The sequence below is a fragment of the Rhinolophus sinicus genome, linkage group LG07, assembly GCF_036562045.2.
Source record: "Rhinolophus sinicus isolate RSC01 linkage group LG07, ASM3656204v1, whole genome shotgun sequence".
NCBI lineage: Eukaryota > Metazoa > Chordata > Mammalia > Chiroptera > Rhinolophidae > Rhinolophus > Rhinolophus sinicus.
Genome location: NC_133757.1, coordinates 20,737,905 through 20,754,425, shown reverse-complemented (window position 1 = coordinate 20,754,425; position 16,521 = coordinate 20,737,905). Strand labels below are relative to the sequence as shown.

General features: G+C 40.8%; 1 protein-coding gene across 1 annotated transcript in view; it reads left to right on the top strand.

The window, feature by feature from the left end:
• Window positions 1–16,521, top strand: part of CFAP58 (cilia and flagella associated protein 58) — an 89,039-nt gene that overhangs the window by 39,940 nt on the left and 32,578 nt on the right. Inside the window, exons 12-15 of the mRNA XM_019725132.2 lie at window positions 2,537–2,677; window positions 3,426–3,649; window positions 6,126–6,237; window positions 8,600–8,704. Of these exons, the coding sequence (XP_019580691.2) occupies window positions 2,537–2,677; window positions 3,426–3,649; window positions 6,126–6,237; window positions 8,600–8,704 (582 nt within the window). The remainder of the gene's footprint in view (window positions 1–2,536; window positions 2,678–3,425; window positions 3,650–6,125; window positions 6,238–8,599; window positions 8,705–16,521) is intronic.

The following is a 16,521-nucleotide window of genomic DNA, read 5'->3' as shown; positions in this document are numbered from 1 at the left end:
GGGTGAGACAGCTCAGATTTATAGTTACTAAATGCATTAGACCCAAGGTATTTTGTTGATGTTAACATTTGCTGCCAACATCTAATGCCACATCTTGTTTACAGCCCATAAATTTATGACATAAGGAGACTATTCAGAATTTTGATATATTATGAAAAAAAACACCCAGCAATGCCAACTGCATGAATAGTTTTACATTTCAGACAGATACTTTTACACACCGTTGATTGCATTTTAATGTAATAGGGGTTTCATTTTGTTCTGCTGATGGATTCTGATCAGCTCTTGGCACTTGGGAACAGGAAAGTGAATGTTGCACATCTGGGAAAATAAAAGTTTTATTAAAAAAGCATGAGCCAAGCAGGTATTTTATTACTGTCTTCACTGTCACCTTAAATGATGGTAGAAATAGAAAGGCTGGTTCTTCAATCTCTTTCCTAACACGCAACCCCCCAAAGTGGTAAATACTAAACCAGATCTTTCCTCAATAAGTATTTCCTTTTGTTTATCCCTGGACCAAAATGTATTTCATGAATGAGCAAACAAAGTGTCATAAAAGAAGCCCTTGGTTTTATAGTAGCTGACTGCATTTATTTTGTGACATTACACGTCTATTACTAGGTGTGCAGTATTTTCTACTGTTTGAGTCATTTTGAGGTATGGAATTAATGACTCTTGGTCTTCATGGATTAAAAGCAGACGTCATGGAGAGTTGGGTTGGCTCATAGATACTTGCAAATATGGGATTTTCTATCATCCCAGTGACATTTCTGGGTGGGTGAAGAGGGGTGGTGCCGATACTTCTTTGAAGGAGAAAATTATTACTTTTGCACTGTCATTTGCTGATCTGCAAGTCATTGAAAAGTTGAAACCTTAATATTGTCTAATCATCTCCCTTGTGATTCCCGGCGTGGGTGAACGCAGAACTCTCCTCTGATTTGTTTCTTCTTGTGCTGACCTGGTCTGTGATAACACCTGTCCTTCCCATTTTGGCATGGAACCATTCAGAGACATATTCTCCTTCCCTTTAATGTGAACACCTCTGTGGCTCCCCATTGCCTGCTGCCTATAGTGTGTGGTCTGCAAAGCCCTTCCCAGGCTGGCTCAGCTCTTTTATCAGCCACACTTCCTGCAGTTCCTCACCTGATACTCTAACCCAGCCGCATGGGATGCTTTGCTGTCTGGTGGACACACCGGGTGCTTTATAGTTTGCATGCCTTTGTTCACACCAGCCTGTCTATTGGCTGCTGTACCCCAACACATACCTGTCCATTTTGGAACTATCTGTCAACTGCTAAGGCCCTGACTGGTTCTTCTGTTTAAACCCCAGGCAGAAATAAGAACTTATTCCTGTGTACGCCCATGTCCCTTTTCATACAGTAGGTGGCATTTCCACAGGGTAGTGTGGTTAGTTGTATTTGTCAGCTCCAATGGATGGGGAATACCTCATGTTTTACTCCTCTCCTGTATTTGACTTGGATGCCTTGTGTGATGATGATAGCAGAGGGAGCATAAGCTTCGGAATCAAAAGCCCTAGGCTGGAATCTCAACTCTGCTACTTACTAGCTCTGTGGCCTTGGGTGACTTCATTTGCTTTTCTTTGTCTCTGTAATTGCATTTGTGAAATGGGGATAAGAGTAGCTATGCAAAATACCTAATATCATGCCGAGGATATTGTAGGTTACAAATATAGTTGTGGAAATGCAGTGAATGGATCCTTTGATGGGAGGAATTTTCCTTCCGAAACTTACTAGTCCATAGCACCCTTTCCCCATTACTCTTACGACTTCCATGTAACCTCAAGAGCTTCAAGATCTGAGCTCTTCCAGGAAGCCTACCTGACAAACCCAGTCTTCTCACCTCCTATAACATCAACTCACTGTCTTTGTGATGATATAGATATAGAAACGTTATTGCTTGAACTTGTTAATATGTCCATAATACTTGTGTATCTTATCTTCTCATCTAGATTGGAAGCATCTTAGGAGTAGGATCTATCTATCTTTTTATACCGTAACTTCTCTTCTGTTCCATGAAGATGCTTTATGAGATAGATAGTTGTTATCTTTATTAATTAAATTTTTGCTTGAAATGGGCTTCATCTCCACAGTTGATGCGCTGGTGGTATTAGGACCACTACGGGAGCTGGTACATACAAAGACCCCCACCCCCATGCTCACCCCCACATCCTCTTCTGCACTATTCCTCGTGAGTTCTCCCCGTGGTTAGCCAATAAGAGAAGTGCTGTTGAATACCAATGAAGCCTCTGCTACAAATATATAGAAAAATGATGGAAATCCCTCTAGGGTACAACTCATAGAATAAACATGATCCCTGTAACATGCATTGCGTTTCTTTATGGGGTGTGTGTGTGTGTGTGTGTAACTTGTTTTGCTCGTGACAGTGATCAAACCATGTTAAATGAAACACCAAAGGAGAGTATAAGAAGCATATTGTACGTCTCATTCTGGGCCCTGCAGTCCTGGTTTGTGCTGTTACAGAGTGAAATTTGTCTCTATCTTTCATCCTTTGTCAGGCCGAACTACAGAAGCTGAGACAACAAGCCCTGGAGACCAAACACTTCATTGAAAAGCAGGAAGCTGAAGAGAGAAAACTCCTGCGAATTATTGCCGAGGCTGATGGGGAGAGGCTGAGACAGAAGAAGGAATTAGACCAGGTAGGAATAGCTCCTCACCAGACCCTCAGCAGCAGATGCAAACTGTTTGACTCAACTCTTCATGAATCCTCATTCTTCTCTAAGCTTTTCCATTCCATCTGTTGGAAGAACAGCAGCAGAGACTTATCGCTTGTCGATTAATTATCAAACATTCATTCATTTATTCAAGTTATATGTATGAACACTTACTATGTGTCAGTTGCTCCTCTAGGCACTGGAGACACATTGATGAACAAGAAAAGTAGGTCCCTGTCCCCAGGGAGCTTACATTCTAATATAATTGCTGACATAGAATTGCAATGAATAATTACATAACTTGAGGGGTGGAAACCTATATGCTTTCAGAGATCTGGCATGTTTAAAGAGAGAAGTTGGCCAGTATGATACAGTAAGGAGTGGTGGAACTTGGCAAGAGCTAGCTCACCATAAAGGCGTTTAAATTTAAACATTTATAAAATAATGGGTTGGAAAAAACCAACCAAACACGTATGGGCCAAGGATTATTGGGTCATTGTTATTACGGATTATTTGTTGACTCTTTCTGTTTCCAACAAGACTGCAAACGCGCATGGGTGGAGGCCAGTGCTGATTGCCTAGCAGGTTATTTCCAATTTCCAATCCCCACCCACTGGGTGCCTAGCGCATGTGGGCATTGGCTAAATGCTCATTGGCTGAATGAATGCTGCTGCCTTAATGAAAAGTGAGACCTTTCGTCCTCTGGTAGCCACGTCCTTTCCTACTTTCCTAGGTCATCAGCGAGAGAGATATCCTTGGGTCACAGCTTGTTCGGCGCAATGATGAGTTGGCTTTGCTGTACGAGAAGATCAAGATCCAACAGTCGGTGCTGAATAAGGGCGAGAGCCAGTACAACCAGAGGGTGGAGGACATGCGAATCCTCAAGCTGGAGATCAAGAAGCTTCGCCGCGAAAAGGGGATTCTGGCCAGGAGTGTGGCTAATGTTGACGAACTCAGGTAATAGGAGACCCTTCAGAACTGAGGGCATAGCAATCTGGGGGGAGCTCCCAAAATGACCTTGTGTCCCTTTTGGTGGTCATCGAAGGTCTTTATCTAGTTGTATAAAATGAGTTTTTTTATATGCTGATATTATTAGCAAATAACGAGAACAGCTTGTTTTATAATACAGAATCTACACTGTGCCCATTCTATGTCACAAGAAATGAACTAGTTCCCTTTCAGGGGACTATCAGCAAGTGCAAAAGGATAAAAAATAAAACAAAAAACAAACAAAAAAACCCCAAAACTTTATTCTGGGTCTTAAAAAAGATATTTCAAGTCAAATCACAACACACAAAGTACTTCTAATTCAGAAAAAAATTTCTCCCAATGAGCTCTTTAGAATTTCTTTAATAAGGCAGTATGCAAGAGATGGAGCATCAATATTTAAATTTAATCCTGGTAACATTCACCCATCTTTTTCTTGGAATTATATACTGAATGGAAAGAGGGGAAAAATTTAATTTTATCACTATATGAAAACTCTTTCCTTAGAAGGCGGCCAAATTTTATATCTCACTCTTGATTTATCTTTTGCAGCTTTCACTTTAGCTTAGTGCGCCTTCTTCTTGCTTTAAATCTTACATTATACAAGACGTACTTTCCCTTTGGGATGGGAAAACATCACTGTGTTTTATATAGGCAATTGCAGGAAACCGAATAAGAGGTCTGGGGTTTTCTCAGTAACTATCCCTACTCCCCACAGACTTGTAGATGAACAGTATCCTTGATGACCTTGGGACAAGGACATGGTTTGGATCTCCTTTTTAAATTAACTGAGTTAGATGATAGTTCTGATATTTAGATACAGGGAATAGCAAGGAAAGTTGCCACTATCAAGGATGGATCAATACTATTTTTTTCTAAGAGTTGCTTGTATTTCAAATGATGAATGTAATACAAACTCATTGTAGAAAATGTGGGAAATGCAGAAAAAATATAAAGAAGGGATTAGAAAAATCACTCATAAGTTTACTACCCAGAGATACCATCATTGACATTTTGGAGACAAATAGATTCATTCTAAGTAGCTATTGAATGATCTCTGAGACCATTACTAAACTTGCCAGCCATGAGTTATTTTTATTACATACACAAAGGACCAAATTGTACCCATTTCTAATCAATATTGCTGGTTTGTTGATAATAGATTTTATTTTTCTTTTCAATGGGAAGACAACTTAATAAAGATGTCAGAGACAAGCGGGCATGAATTCCAGTCTCAGCCTTGCCATGTACAAGCTGTGTGACCTTGGGCAAATCACTTAACGTCTCTGAGCTTTAGACTTGCAGTGAAAATTAAACACGAAAACACACGTAATGTGCCTCCCACAGAGTCTAGTACAAAATAAGCTGTCAATAATGGTAGCTAATAGTACGCTAGAAAATAGAAGTATTAAAAATATGCCTTTAATTCTAAGATGTTTGTTCTGAATTCCATGTTGAGTGAATATCATGCAGTTAATTCTAATGGTTTGTCTTGCTAATGAGGAGAAGTTGTATTATTGGTTTACATGAAGCAATTAAGTAAAAGAGATGGCATAGTATTAATCTACACACCCACAGCAGATGAGAACAGGTAATTCCTTATTGCCCATATCAATGGCGATGCTTGCCTCGTCACCCTCCACCCACAACAAAGCATCTTGCTCAATAGGGTGGCAGCCAGCTCAGGGGTCACTGTGGATGGCTGAGGCACATTGCCTACTAACTAACTAGAGATTCCCACAGACTTTAGAAGTATGTTTGAGCCAGAGCTCGTGTTTTCAGGATTTTTTCAGCCATCTGTGTAATTATGGAACATGAGATAAAATATCACTCCTAACTCAAGTGTTTCTCAGTCCTGGCTGCACAATAGAAATTACCAGTAGGACGTTAACACCTACAAAATGCAAGCCACATGCAAGACCAATTCAAGCAGAATCCCTCTGGAGATTGGGTCCAGGCAAAGGTGTCTTCAAAGCTCCCCAGGTGATTACAATGCACAGTCAGGATGGCCATGCACTGTCCTAACTGGTGGCCACTTATCACCTGAGCCTCAACATCCTTGTGCCATACCTTGTGGTGGACTCTATGTAGATTGCTTTCCTGCTGCTACTGTAGAGACACTTAGCAACGTTAAAAAGTATATTGAAATTCTCCTAATTCACTGCCTCCCTGTTCTTTCCATATACGTCTAAATTCCTTGGGTATCCAGAATCATGATTCTGAAGTTCTGGCACTTTTTTTTTTTTTTTTTTTAAAGCTAAGGCTGAAGTTTGAGCTCTGCAAGAAATGATATCATCTGTGTCTGGCCCAGATTAGGAGGCTGGTCTTCATGTTCAGAAGTCTCCCTAATTCCAAATTTTATGTAAGATGCAGCATGTGTGTAACCACATAAAGATATTTGCATGGGTGGAGAATTCCTTTGCAAAAGGAAGTGTGTCTTCTCCAGGCAGGAGCTTTTTCACATGCAAAGAGAATTCCTGAAGGAGAGGACACGATGCCGAGCCCTGGAGGAGGAACTGGAGAACCCCATGAACGTGCACAGATGGCGGAAGCTCGAGGTAACCTCTGGCAGAGCCTTCCTTCCACCCCCAAATCTCTTCTTTTACCCCACATGGCTTCCTACCTCAAGCCCAATGAGAAGCATGGTTTTATTCAATGCTATGCAAATTGTCATGTAAAATGTAAGGCTGGATCAAATGTAAATTGAGTTCCCAGAACAAGAGTTCCCAGAACAAGATAGTTCATTTGAGTTTTGTTTAAAAAGTCTTGGACAAAAATCCTTCCTGCCTAAAGAAGACTCGGTGAAAGCTGCAAACTGGCCTCACCAATTGACATTGTTTCTCTTGTTTAAGTAGTTTTTGGTCAACCAGCTCTCCTGCAGCTGCCTGTAGTCTTGGATTGCTAATTTCCTCTAGCTATATATTGGCCACCAGCATCTCCACCACCTTTCAACTGGTCTTTGCATCTTTTTATTTCACGCAAGAAATAGGGCACTTTTTTTTTAAATTAACATTTATTGGGGTGACAATGGTTAGTAAAATTACGTAAGTTTCAAGTGTACAATTCTGTAATACGTCATCTATATGTCACGTTGTGTGCTCATCACCCAGAGTCAGTTCTCCTTCCATCACCATAGGACTTTTGTGAACTAGCCCTCTTTTCAGAGGACTAGCCTTACGTTAGCCAAACACTTTCTCTTAGGATCTGGAGGACACAGCCAAAGTCCCATCGGTAGGTGATGGATAATACAGACATACCTCGTTTTATTGTGCTTCACTTTATTGTGCTTCGCAGGTGTTGCAATTTTTTTACAAACTGAAGGCAAGACCCTTCACCAACAAAAAGACTATGACGCGCTTGCTTCATCGCAATACTCGCTTTATTATGGTGGCCTGGAACCAAACTCACAATATCTCTGAGGTCTGCCTGTAGACACCACATTTTATTTTATGCTGGCCATCTCCTGTAGTTGTACGTAGCCATGTGAGGGCCAAAAGGGGCTTCAACTAAATGAACAGTTAGGGTGTTGGGAGAATATACGATTGTGATTTAAGAAAAAGCAGGACAAGGGAGAAAACCAGCCAAGTAGGTTTTTGTTTCTCATGTTTATTTTTTTCCTTTTAATGAAGAAGGCTTTAAGGATAATGCATTGTAAATTGTTATATAAACATGAGGCCTGAATTTTAACAACATCCAGTCCTTGCCAAGTGAATATGCCAAATCTCATCCCAATATATGGGTATCAGTTGGCACTGCATAGTATTTCTTAGGCAAAGTCAGAGTTAATGGAATATCTTCCCCCACTCTCTTTTGGACCCTCATTTATTCCTCTTTAAATGCCAAGAGTGGTATAGTTTACTAAACTAACAGTAATACGGATGTGTCTGGGGAAGTGGAATTGTAGATTTTAAATCCATTTACTGTCACATTAGTTTATTGCATGTGGTTTGAAGCAGATCTTTAAAGTTTCTAGTTCCATGTCAATTTCTATTGAAAAAATTAGAAAACAGAGACTCTGGGAGGCAGTTGAAAATATTTAGCTGCTAGATTAATTCAAAACGTCAGTACAGTTGGAAGTGAAACTTTGGCTCAAAGTCTGCAGGACGGAATATCAGTCGAGAAGTGTAGATCTTATTTGAATTGTACACAGATAGCTATTGAAGGAGGATCCGAGCTTTGTGGATTGATAACACTGTTTGAGAGCTAAATGCCGTGGTTGTGTTCTGCTGTCAATTATTAGCAGAAGACCACATCCTAGAAGCCTTCTCCATCATAGGCTGTAATGAACCTTCTCGTTAACATTTATCAAAGGAGAATCTTGGGGCTGAATGAATTAGGGAACCCTGTCTCATTCCTATGGAAACAGAGATGATGGTAGGGGAAGCCTTAGAGCATACTAATTAACAACCTCAGGCTTTAGAACCTGGCATATCTGGGCTGGACTCCAGCTCTGACCAGTGCAGGAAAATGACTTAATCCTCTGAGTCTCAGTTGTCTTATCTGGAAAAAGGGAAGGCTAATGCTGTCTCATAGGGCTGTCGTGTGGCTAAAATTGGATAATGTATGCAAAGCACTCAGCGTGGTGTCTGGATGGTGGCAAAGAATAGGTATCATGCCCAGTGGAAATCATGATTGCTATTGCTATTATTAGTGCTGTGTCCCCTGGTGGAATAAAAATACTCACTTTCCATTTATTGGCTAACTAGAACCAATAGATAAAACATTAGCGAAACATCCATCCGTTTTGATAACCATTCCATCTGTTATATACTTTTTTTTTTTTTTTTAGGTTCTCATTCTCTGTCCAGGGTTTGCAGGTTTGCAGTAGACTTTTATAAAATAATCATTACTTCGCATAGGGGCCTTCCTGCTTTGAAATTGATGGTATCTCAGCTACTTTATTTGTTTTCCCTTGAACAGGCCAGTGACCCCAGTACCTTTGAGCTGATACAGAAAATTCACACCCTGCAGAAGCGTCTCATCAGCAAGACAGAAGAGGTGGTTGAGAAAGAGCTGCTCCTTCAGGTAGCATTTTCCTTTTCTGCACTCATTGCACAAGCATATTTTCTTAGCGCCACCACCTCCAGGACTGTGTTTTTTCAGAATTAGTTATTTGGCAGTGTTGCATACCCCATTTGTAACTGTAGATGGCAACAGTGACTCACACACAGAGAACAAACAACCTGATTAATTGGTCTTTTATGGTGCTATCACTGATATTTCAAGAATTCTGGAAAATAAGTTCAAGGCTAGACGTACTGCGTTGGGTAATGTGAGCTTCGTGCCCCCCTCCACTTCTCTACAGTTTTACTTGTGAGATTCTTTTAAATACTTTCCTTCATATCTTCACATACTGTGAAATGCCATGATTTTGATTTTGAAGATTAGCTTTTACATAAAGCACAATAGGTCCTCTTGAAGACTTGTGAGAGTGAAATGGGAGGAAAGATTTCTTTTTGGGGATTTTGTGCAGGAAGTTATTCTGGAGCGATCAGGAATGTCACATCCTTTTAAGCCTACATCTTTGCAAGCATCAGCTGTCGTCACCATCTTTGCCATCATGCTGGATCCTGTGCTGGTGGCTTTACCTACCTTGTGTCAATTCCTCTTCACGGTTCAGGGGTGGGTGTTGTCATCCCCAATCAATGGATGAGGAATTTGGGTCCCAGGAGTTTATTGTGGTAAAAAAGGTAAGTTCTGGTGGTAGATGGTCTGGGTTGGAATTCTGCATCTGCCGGTTTGTAGCTGTGTGAGGCTAACTTCTCTGCACCTGAGGTTCTTAATCTACATTATGGGAGACTAGTAGAACCTGTGAAAAGGGATGTTGTGAGGATTGAAAGAGCTTAGCATTGTGCTTGGCACATCGTAAGTGTCTAATAAATATTAGCCGTTATTCTTATTATTTCTAATTCCAAAGGCATGTAATCTTAACCCCTGGGTTACCATTAGTAAGAATAGAAACTTCTGTATTTGAGCTAGGGGCATTTGCCTCTTCTCTTGACATTTTACCTTAAAAAAGACACCTTCCCTGAAGTTGGGTTATACAGTAAGTAGCTTTCCAGAGCACCGCTATGCCCAGTGGCTCCAGGGATGTTCTTCTTCTCTTATTGATGAGCAGGAGGGTTAAGAGAGCCAACTTCGGAGTCAGAAAGATCTGGTCTTGAATCAGTTTCAATGCTTGATATTTCATGATTTGGGGAGAATTACATAAATTCTCCAAACCTCAGTTACTCCATCTGTTAAGTGGGGATAATGATACCCAGTTTCCTTATGGGAGGAAGATACACCAGCGTATACAACTTGGATGTCCTTTTGTAAGGATAGCCAATTAGTGCATGGGCCCTGGGGTCTGGCAGTTCAGGGTTTGAGCTGTGGCTCCACCAGTGCCAGCCACAAGTCACCTGTCCAGGCCCATGCGGCTGCTAAGTGGCAGAGTGGGGATTAAGCAGTCAGTTCCAGAGCCCAGGTTTTCTACCACTTTATCACCCTGCCTCTCCTTTTATTAGCAGGTTGTCAGTTTTAAAAAGACCCAAATTTTGTGTCTTGCCAGATCTCTCTATTGTAAGTTTGTCATACTTCCTGGACTACTCTAACTTTATTATTTCCTTCTTTCTACATATTTTGGGTTTATTCTGTTCTTTTTCCACCTTAAGTTTGATTGACACTCAGTGCATTAATGTTCAGTCTACCTTTCTAATATAAGCATGTACAGCTATAAAGTGTCCTTAAAATATTTCTTTAGTTTCATCCCACAGGTTTTGAGACATGGTATTTTCATTTGCATTTTGTCCTAAATATTTTCTATTTTCAGAATTGTTTCTCTTTTGAGCAAGTCTTAAAAAATAGTCACTATTTCTCCTATGGTAATTAAAAGTACAACTTTAAATTTCCAAATATGTATCTATTTCAGTTATTTTTTTACTATTGATGTCTCACTTTCTTCTTTTGCATTGTGGTCTGTATTATACTGATTCTTTGTAATTTGTTGAGGCTTCCTTTGTGACCCACCAAGTGGTGAGTTTGTATAACTGATGCCTACGGGTATGTGCTTGTAAACACCATGTTCTCTCTAAATGTTCAAGGTTCAGGAGTCCATGAGATGTGCATTAGATCAACCTTGCTAATTGTATTGTCCAAATCTATATCTTTCCGAATTTTTTGTCTGCCTAATGACTGGAAAAAAGTTTGGAGGTTTATCTATTTCTCCTTGCAGTTTTCTTTTCTTTTTTTTGCTTTAAGTACAGTTTAGATTATGTTCACAAGCTGAATAAAAGGTAACGATTTTTGTTTTTTCCTGGCGACTTGTTCCTTTATATTATACAAGAACCCCGTTATCAAATGTATCATTGGCAAATATCTTCTCCCATTCAGTTAGGCTGTCTTTTTCTTTTGTTGATTTCCTTCGCAGTGCAAAACCTTTTTAGTTTGAGACAGTCCCATTTGTTTATTTTTTCTTTCGTTTCCCTTAGGTGAGTCTTTTGTAATTAAAAAAAAAATCCAATCTGATATCTTTGTCTTTTGACTGAGGTGTTTAATCTATTTATGTTTATTGATAATTTTAGGTTTATTTCTACCTTCCTATTTTCTATTATTTACCCTGATCTTCTTTTTTTTTTTTTAGTGCTCAAAAGAAGCCTGTTCCTACTTTCCATTAGACTGAGTTTCTTTAATTCCCTTACCCCTCCCCACCCATCACTTCTCTCTCCTAACTACTCCCTATTCTCTTTTTTCCTGATTATTTATTCTGAATAGTTGCCACCACTCAATGTGATTCATTCATTCTCTCTCTCACTCAAGGATTTCCTTAAAAATTTAACATGCATATTTAATGAACATCAAGTCTAAACAAACCTAAAGTCACTCAATATCTTTATCCTTTTTACAGACCACATGAGGACTCCGAATGCCTTATCCATTCCAATGACCCCTACAATCCTCCCAGCATTAGTTGTCACCATTATTATTTTACAGAGTCAATAAATACTTACTTAGATTTACCAGGATGTGTACCAGTCCTTTTATTTTTTATTTCTTCATATCTCCAATTCCTTATTTCTAGGTTCCATCTTCTTTTGGAAGTATATCCTTTTAGTGATAAACTTTTCAATAGTTAACAATCGTAGTTTGCTTGTCTGAAAAAATAAAGTTCTTTTCGGCTTTCTTATAAATGATTAAGTTGAAATCCTATTTTTCTACTTGGACTTTGTTAGCTTCTGGTAATGCTAGTAAGCAGTCTGTTCGCTCTAATCATTATTTCTCCTTCTTAGGTAACCTGCCTTTTCTTTTATTTGATTACTAGAGCTTTTCTTTGTCTTTGGTGTTGTGGAGTTCCAGCACAATACACTTAGTATGAATTTAGTTTTACTTACTATGCTTAGGACTCACTGTATTTCCTGAATCTGATGATTCCTATGTCTTTGAGTAGTTTCTCATTTATTCTTCTCTGTTCACTCCTGAAACTCTTCTTAGATGATCGTTGGATTCTCTCATTCTTTCTTCCTTATCTGCTGACCTCTGATATTTTTCTTCTTTTTGTCACTTGTGTTACATTTTTCTCAGCTTTATCTCCTTGTTTCCTAAATATTTTTAGAGGTGTACTTATCTGCTAATAGCCAAGCCACGGAGATTTTATTTTCAATGATTTTATTTTGATTTTCTAGAAATTCTTTTTCACATATGACTGGTTTATGTTGACAGTGAATTGATCCTTTCTTATGCTTTTATTTCTTTCTTTATGTCTTCAATTAATTTAAACATTTTATAGTCTTTATCTGATTGTTGTGTTATTTGAAGGTCTTGGGGGTCTTTCCCAATTGTTTATTATGATTGCTTATTTTCATTTACAGTGGATTTTTTTCCTTTTGTGCTATGATTTTGGATTGTTAACTGATTTTCAGAAGGGCTTTATCTATAGGGCTTGGGAATAGTTCGGGTTAAGGATATATCTTTACATCTTTTTATTTGTTTCTGCCACTTGCCTAGGAGGTATCGCTTGCTTAGGATAATTTTTAGGTTAAATTCTCACTTTGGGGCTTTCTGGACCACTTGGTAAATGAATATTAGACCCTCAAACACTTGTGATGGAAGATTCATGGATACAGATTCTCAGGGTAGCCATTTTTTTCCCCCCTCAGAGCCCAGGAGAGATAGTTAGGTTTCCTTTCGGTCTTCCTGTCCCGGTGGGAAGATTTCCTTTTCACTGAGGGTGTAACTCTTTTAAGTCCCTGGCTTTATGTGGAGGAGTCTCAGTACCAACTACCCACTCTGCAGAGGCCCAGCACCTCACCTTTTGTCCACCTGTGGCCATTAAAATCCAAGCCCTTTGTTCAGGGAGTCCAGCCACTTGTCCCAATCCTCCCTCAAGGGGATGCAATATCTATTCACTGCACTAATATTCAGTTCACTCTGATTTTGGACACTTGAGGATCACATGACTTACAAACTCCATTTTGTGGTTAAATGGATGTGTTGTTTTATTCAGCATGTCTAATGCTCTGTGAACTTTAGTTTTCAGGCTGTTTAGTCTGCCATATTGCCATAAACAGAAATTTCTTGTTTGCTCTAATCGCTAGTTTTCTCAGCCATAAAATGAGGAAAATAATGGTACCTACTCACAGAATTGAGTATGTTAATTAAGTACAAATAAAGGTTTATCAGAGTGTTTAGTTATCATTAACATTATTATTATGATTATTAATAAATTAATCACCAGGTTTTATTTTCTCCAAAGGTTAGTATCCTGCCTCCCTCCCTCTGTCCAATTCCTCATTTCACCTTTCTCTTTGATGGTTGAGTGGCCCTGTGCCTGCTGTGAGTTGCGTCCTGGAGCTTGTGCTTCCCCCGACAGCAAGCCTGTTATCTTGGTGAAGCCCCAGGTGCTCCACAGGATTTGACAGTTTCTCATTTTCATATGTTTTATTAAATGATTAGAGAAATTCTCTGTACTCACAACAGAACATTTTGCAGTTAGGAAGAGTTTTGGTTGACTTCTTCTAAGTCTCAGAACATTTTTTAAATGACTGCTTATTCTGTTCGCGGTGATGAAGAGACCCCATCATGTCCCAGCAGGAGACATGGTGGAAGCTTGTTTACCCCCAGTAGGCTGTGAGTGCTTTGAGGAAAGTCACTGGGAAATTCATCTCTCTAACCCCAATGCCTGGTACAATGCCAGGCACAGAGTAAGTGCTCAACAAAGATGGACGGACAGGCTCTCTGCCTGGGCTACGACTACTCACCCTTTTGGTCTTAGCTTAAATGCTTTTTCCTCTTCTAGTGGCCCTTGTCCTAGGTTAGGTCTCTTGATATATGTTCCTATACCTTGACTTCTCTTTCATGTCACTCGTCACACTTGTAATTAATAAAATAATTGTAACTGTGTGTTTAATGACCCTTTTCTGCCAGACTGTAAGATGCACAACGGCAGTTCTTCTATCTTGATAATCACTTCGTCCCCAGTTCCTTGCCCACAGGTAAATATTTGTTTAGTGACTGATTAAATGATGGAAGAATGGGGTCCTTCAGTAAGAAGTATGTCTCACAGTCATTTAAATTGTCTTTGAGCTCGGAGCGGTTATGAGAATTACTCTTCCTGTTGCCTTTGCATTTTTTTGGTCATTAACTTACAGCTTTGCAGGAGTCTGGAATTTACTGTGGGTTGGTTTATGGATCCGTAAACTTGGTTCGAACTGTCAGTGTCCTTTTTGCTTGCTGAGGCAGGCTGATTCAGTGGTGCTCTGAGTTCTCCCCTTGCTCTGGGTTCATGTGGAATGGTTCTGGAGTTTGATTTTACAGCTTCAGAGGTAAGAGGAAGAAGTCTGTATTCTTGCCAGAGTTAGAATCTAAGATGCGGAAGAATTTGTTTCTTTTGCCTCTCAGGCTGCTCTCCCCTTGAAGGAAGCAAAGGCAGTGCAAGGATTCCTGCGATGTGCCTCCCGCTGGCCTCTCCTTTCTGTTTTTGCCCCATTAGTCCTCATCCCTTCTGAATCCCTCAGTATTAATGACTTTTTGGGAAAAAAAAGCATCGGTAGGATTGGGCAGACGTAAGTGCCAAGAGTAACTGCTCTCCATTTCCGGGGTATCATTATGGCATCATCATAACTGTCATCATCATTAAGATGGGGTTCTGAAGAATGGCATAAGGCCTGGTAGCAGGGAAGGGGGAAGCTCTCACCTCTTGTGAGAGGCGCTTAAAAACACATGGAACAATCACAGCCGCGGAGACTCGTTTTTTTCCAAGTGCTTAAAATATGAGGTAGCAAGCTCAAATACACTCACTCTCAGGGCCAAGCACGTAACAAGAAACAGCAAAGTGAACTTGGCGTATCATGATCGCGAATGGCAATGGCAGGGGCCTCAGAGTCAGAGGCAAAAGGGGGTGGTGGGGACTGCAGCACACAGGGGCTGCTGGTCCCATCTCTAGGAAGCAGCTAAACCTACCCCAGCTGACTGCAGCTCGCGTTGTCAATCTTTAATTTTTTCAAGACTAGCTGGAAAGGTGGAATTTTATGTGCAGTATACTGAGTTTTAAATATTGGCAATTTGAAGAACATTGCATGAGCTTCTCAGAAACGTATCTGCCAACTGAGTTTCTCCTTGACCCACAGGAGGCTAGTTTGCAACTTCTAGCTTCAAGGCCTGGGGAGGGGGGAAGAGATTTAAAGGAACAGCAGCAGCACAATCAACTTTACTTGTTTCGACTTCTTTTCTTTGATCCAGTCCTTTGCTATGATTTCTTGATAGAGTACAGAGTACAAGAATCAACAGGGAATGAGGAGATGTGAAGGGAGGAGAAGGAGGAAGCTGGTGTGCAGTGATGGACAATCAGAGGTGGATGAGGCTGAGTTCCTCCGAGGAGGCAAGCAAGGAGGTAGCGAGGACTAGGGTCTGTTTTGTGGGGCAGCGGTGGGTTAGCTTCACGAAAGGTGGACCTTCTTAAGATGTCTTTTTCCCTGCTGCTAATGATATGCCGCAATGCATTTACAAACTTTTCTAGAACAGAAAAGGACTTTCCTGAATTGTTGAAAAGACCAAAGTTTGCCTCCTGCCACTCCGGTGTCCAGGCAGTAGATGTATTGCTGGTATCCGCTCAAGTAACAGTAACTGAGCACCACCTACATACCAGGGGGCCTGCGGTTCCCGAGTGAATGAGATGGACTTTATCTTGGCCTCGATGGAGCTGGTTCTGCAGCCATAGTGCAGTCTGACAAGGGCCGTGGTTCCGTACAGGATGCTATGAGATTCTGAACAAGACTTTGGAGAGGTCAGGGGTCTCAGGTTGGATTCCCCAAATCAGAGATGGAGTCAAGGGCTTGGGTTCTGATAATCTGGGAGGTGGTCTCAGGAAGCTGGAGTAAGGGAGCGGGAGAGTGAGACAGGGAAGGAGGAAAAGCCAGTAAGGGAGAGAGAGAGAGCTGGGCACAGAGGTGGGCATCTGAGTCCCAAGATCACTGGAAGTCTTCTGAGGGAACCATATTGAAACAACTGCAGGATTTTCCCAACAAAGGAAGGGAGGCTGAGAAGCTGTGCCTTGACTCTCATTCCCCACTGGTTGAAAGTTGCCCTGGGGGCTGCTGCTGAAAACAGAGGGTGCTTTACTTGTTTCCACTCCCACCTCTAAGGAAGTCCTGGCCTGGAGCAGAAAAGCTGACTCCACATGCCCTTGAGGTGGAAGCTGCCAGATTGTCCTAGGAACTGATGATCACCCCAGTGTGCCAGGATTTTCAGCTGTAGCTGAAATTTCAAGATGAACTGAGAGGATGAGGCTCAGGGCACTAAAAGCATCTGCTCCAGGAGATGAGGTTTCCTGATGGGCCCTGAAGGCCACCCACCACCCAGCTAGCTTA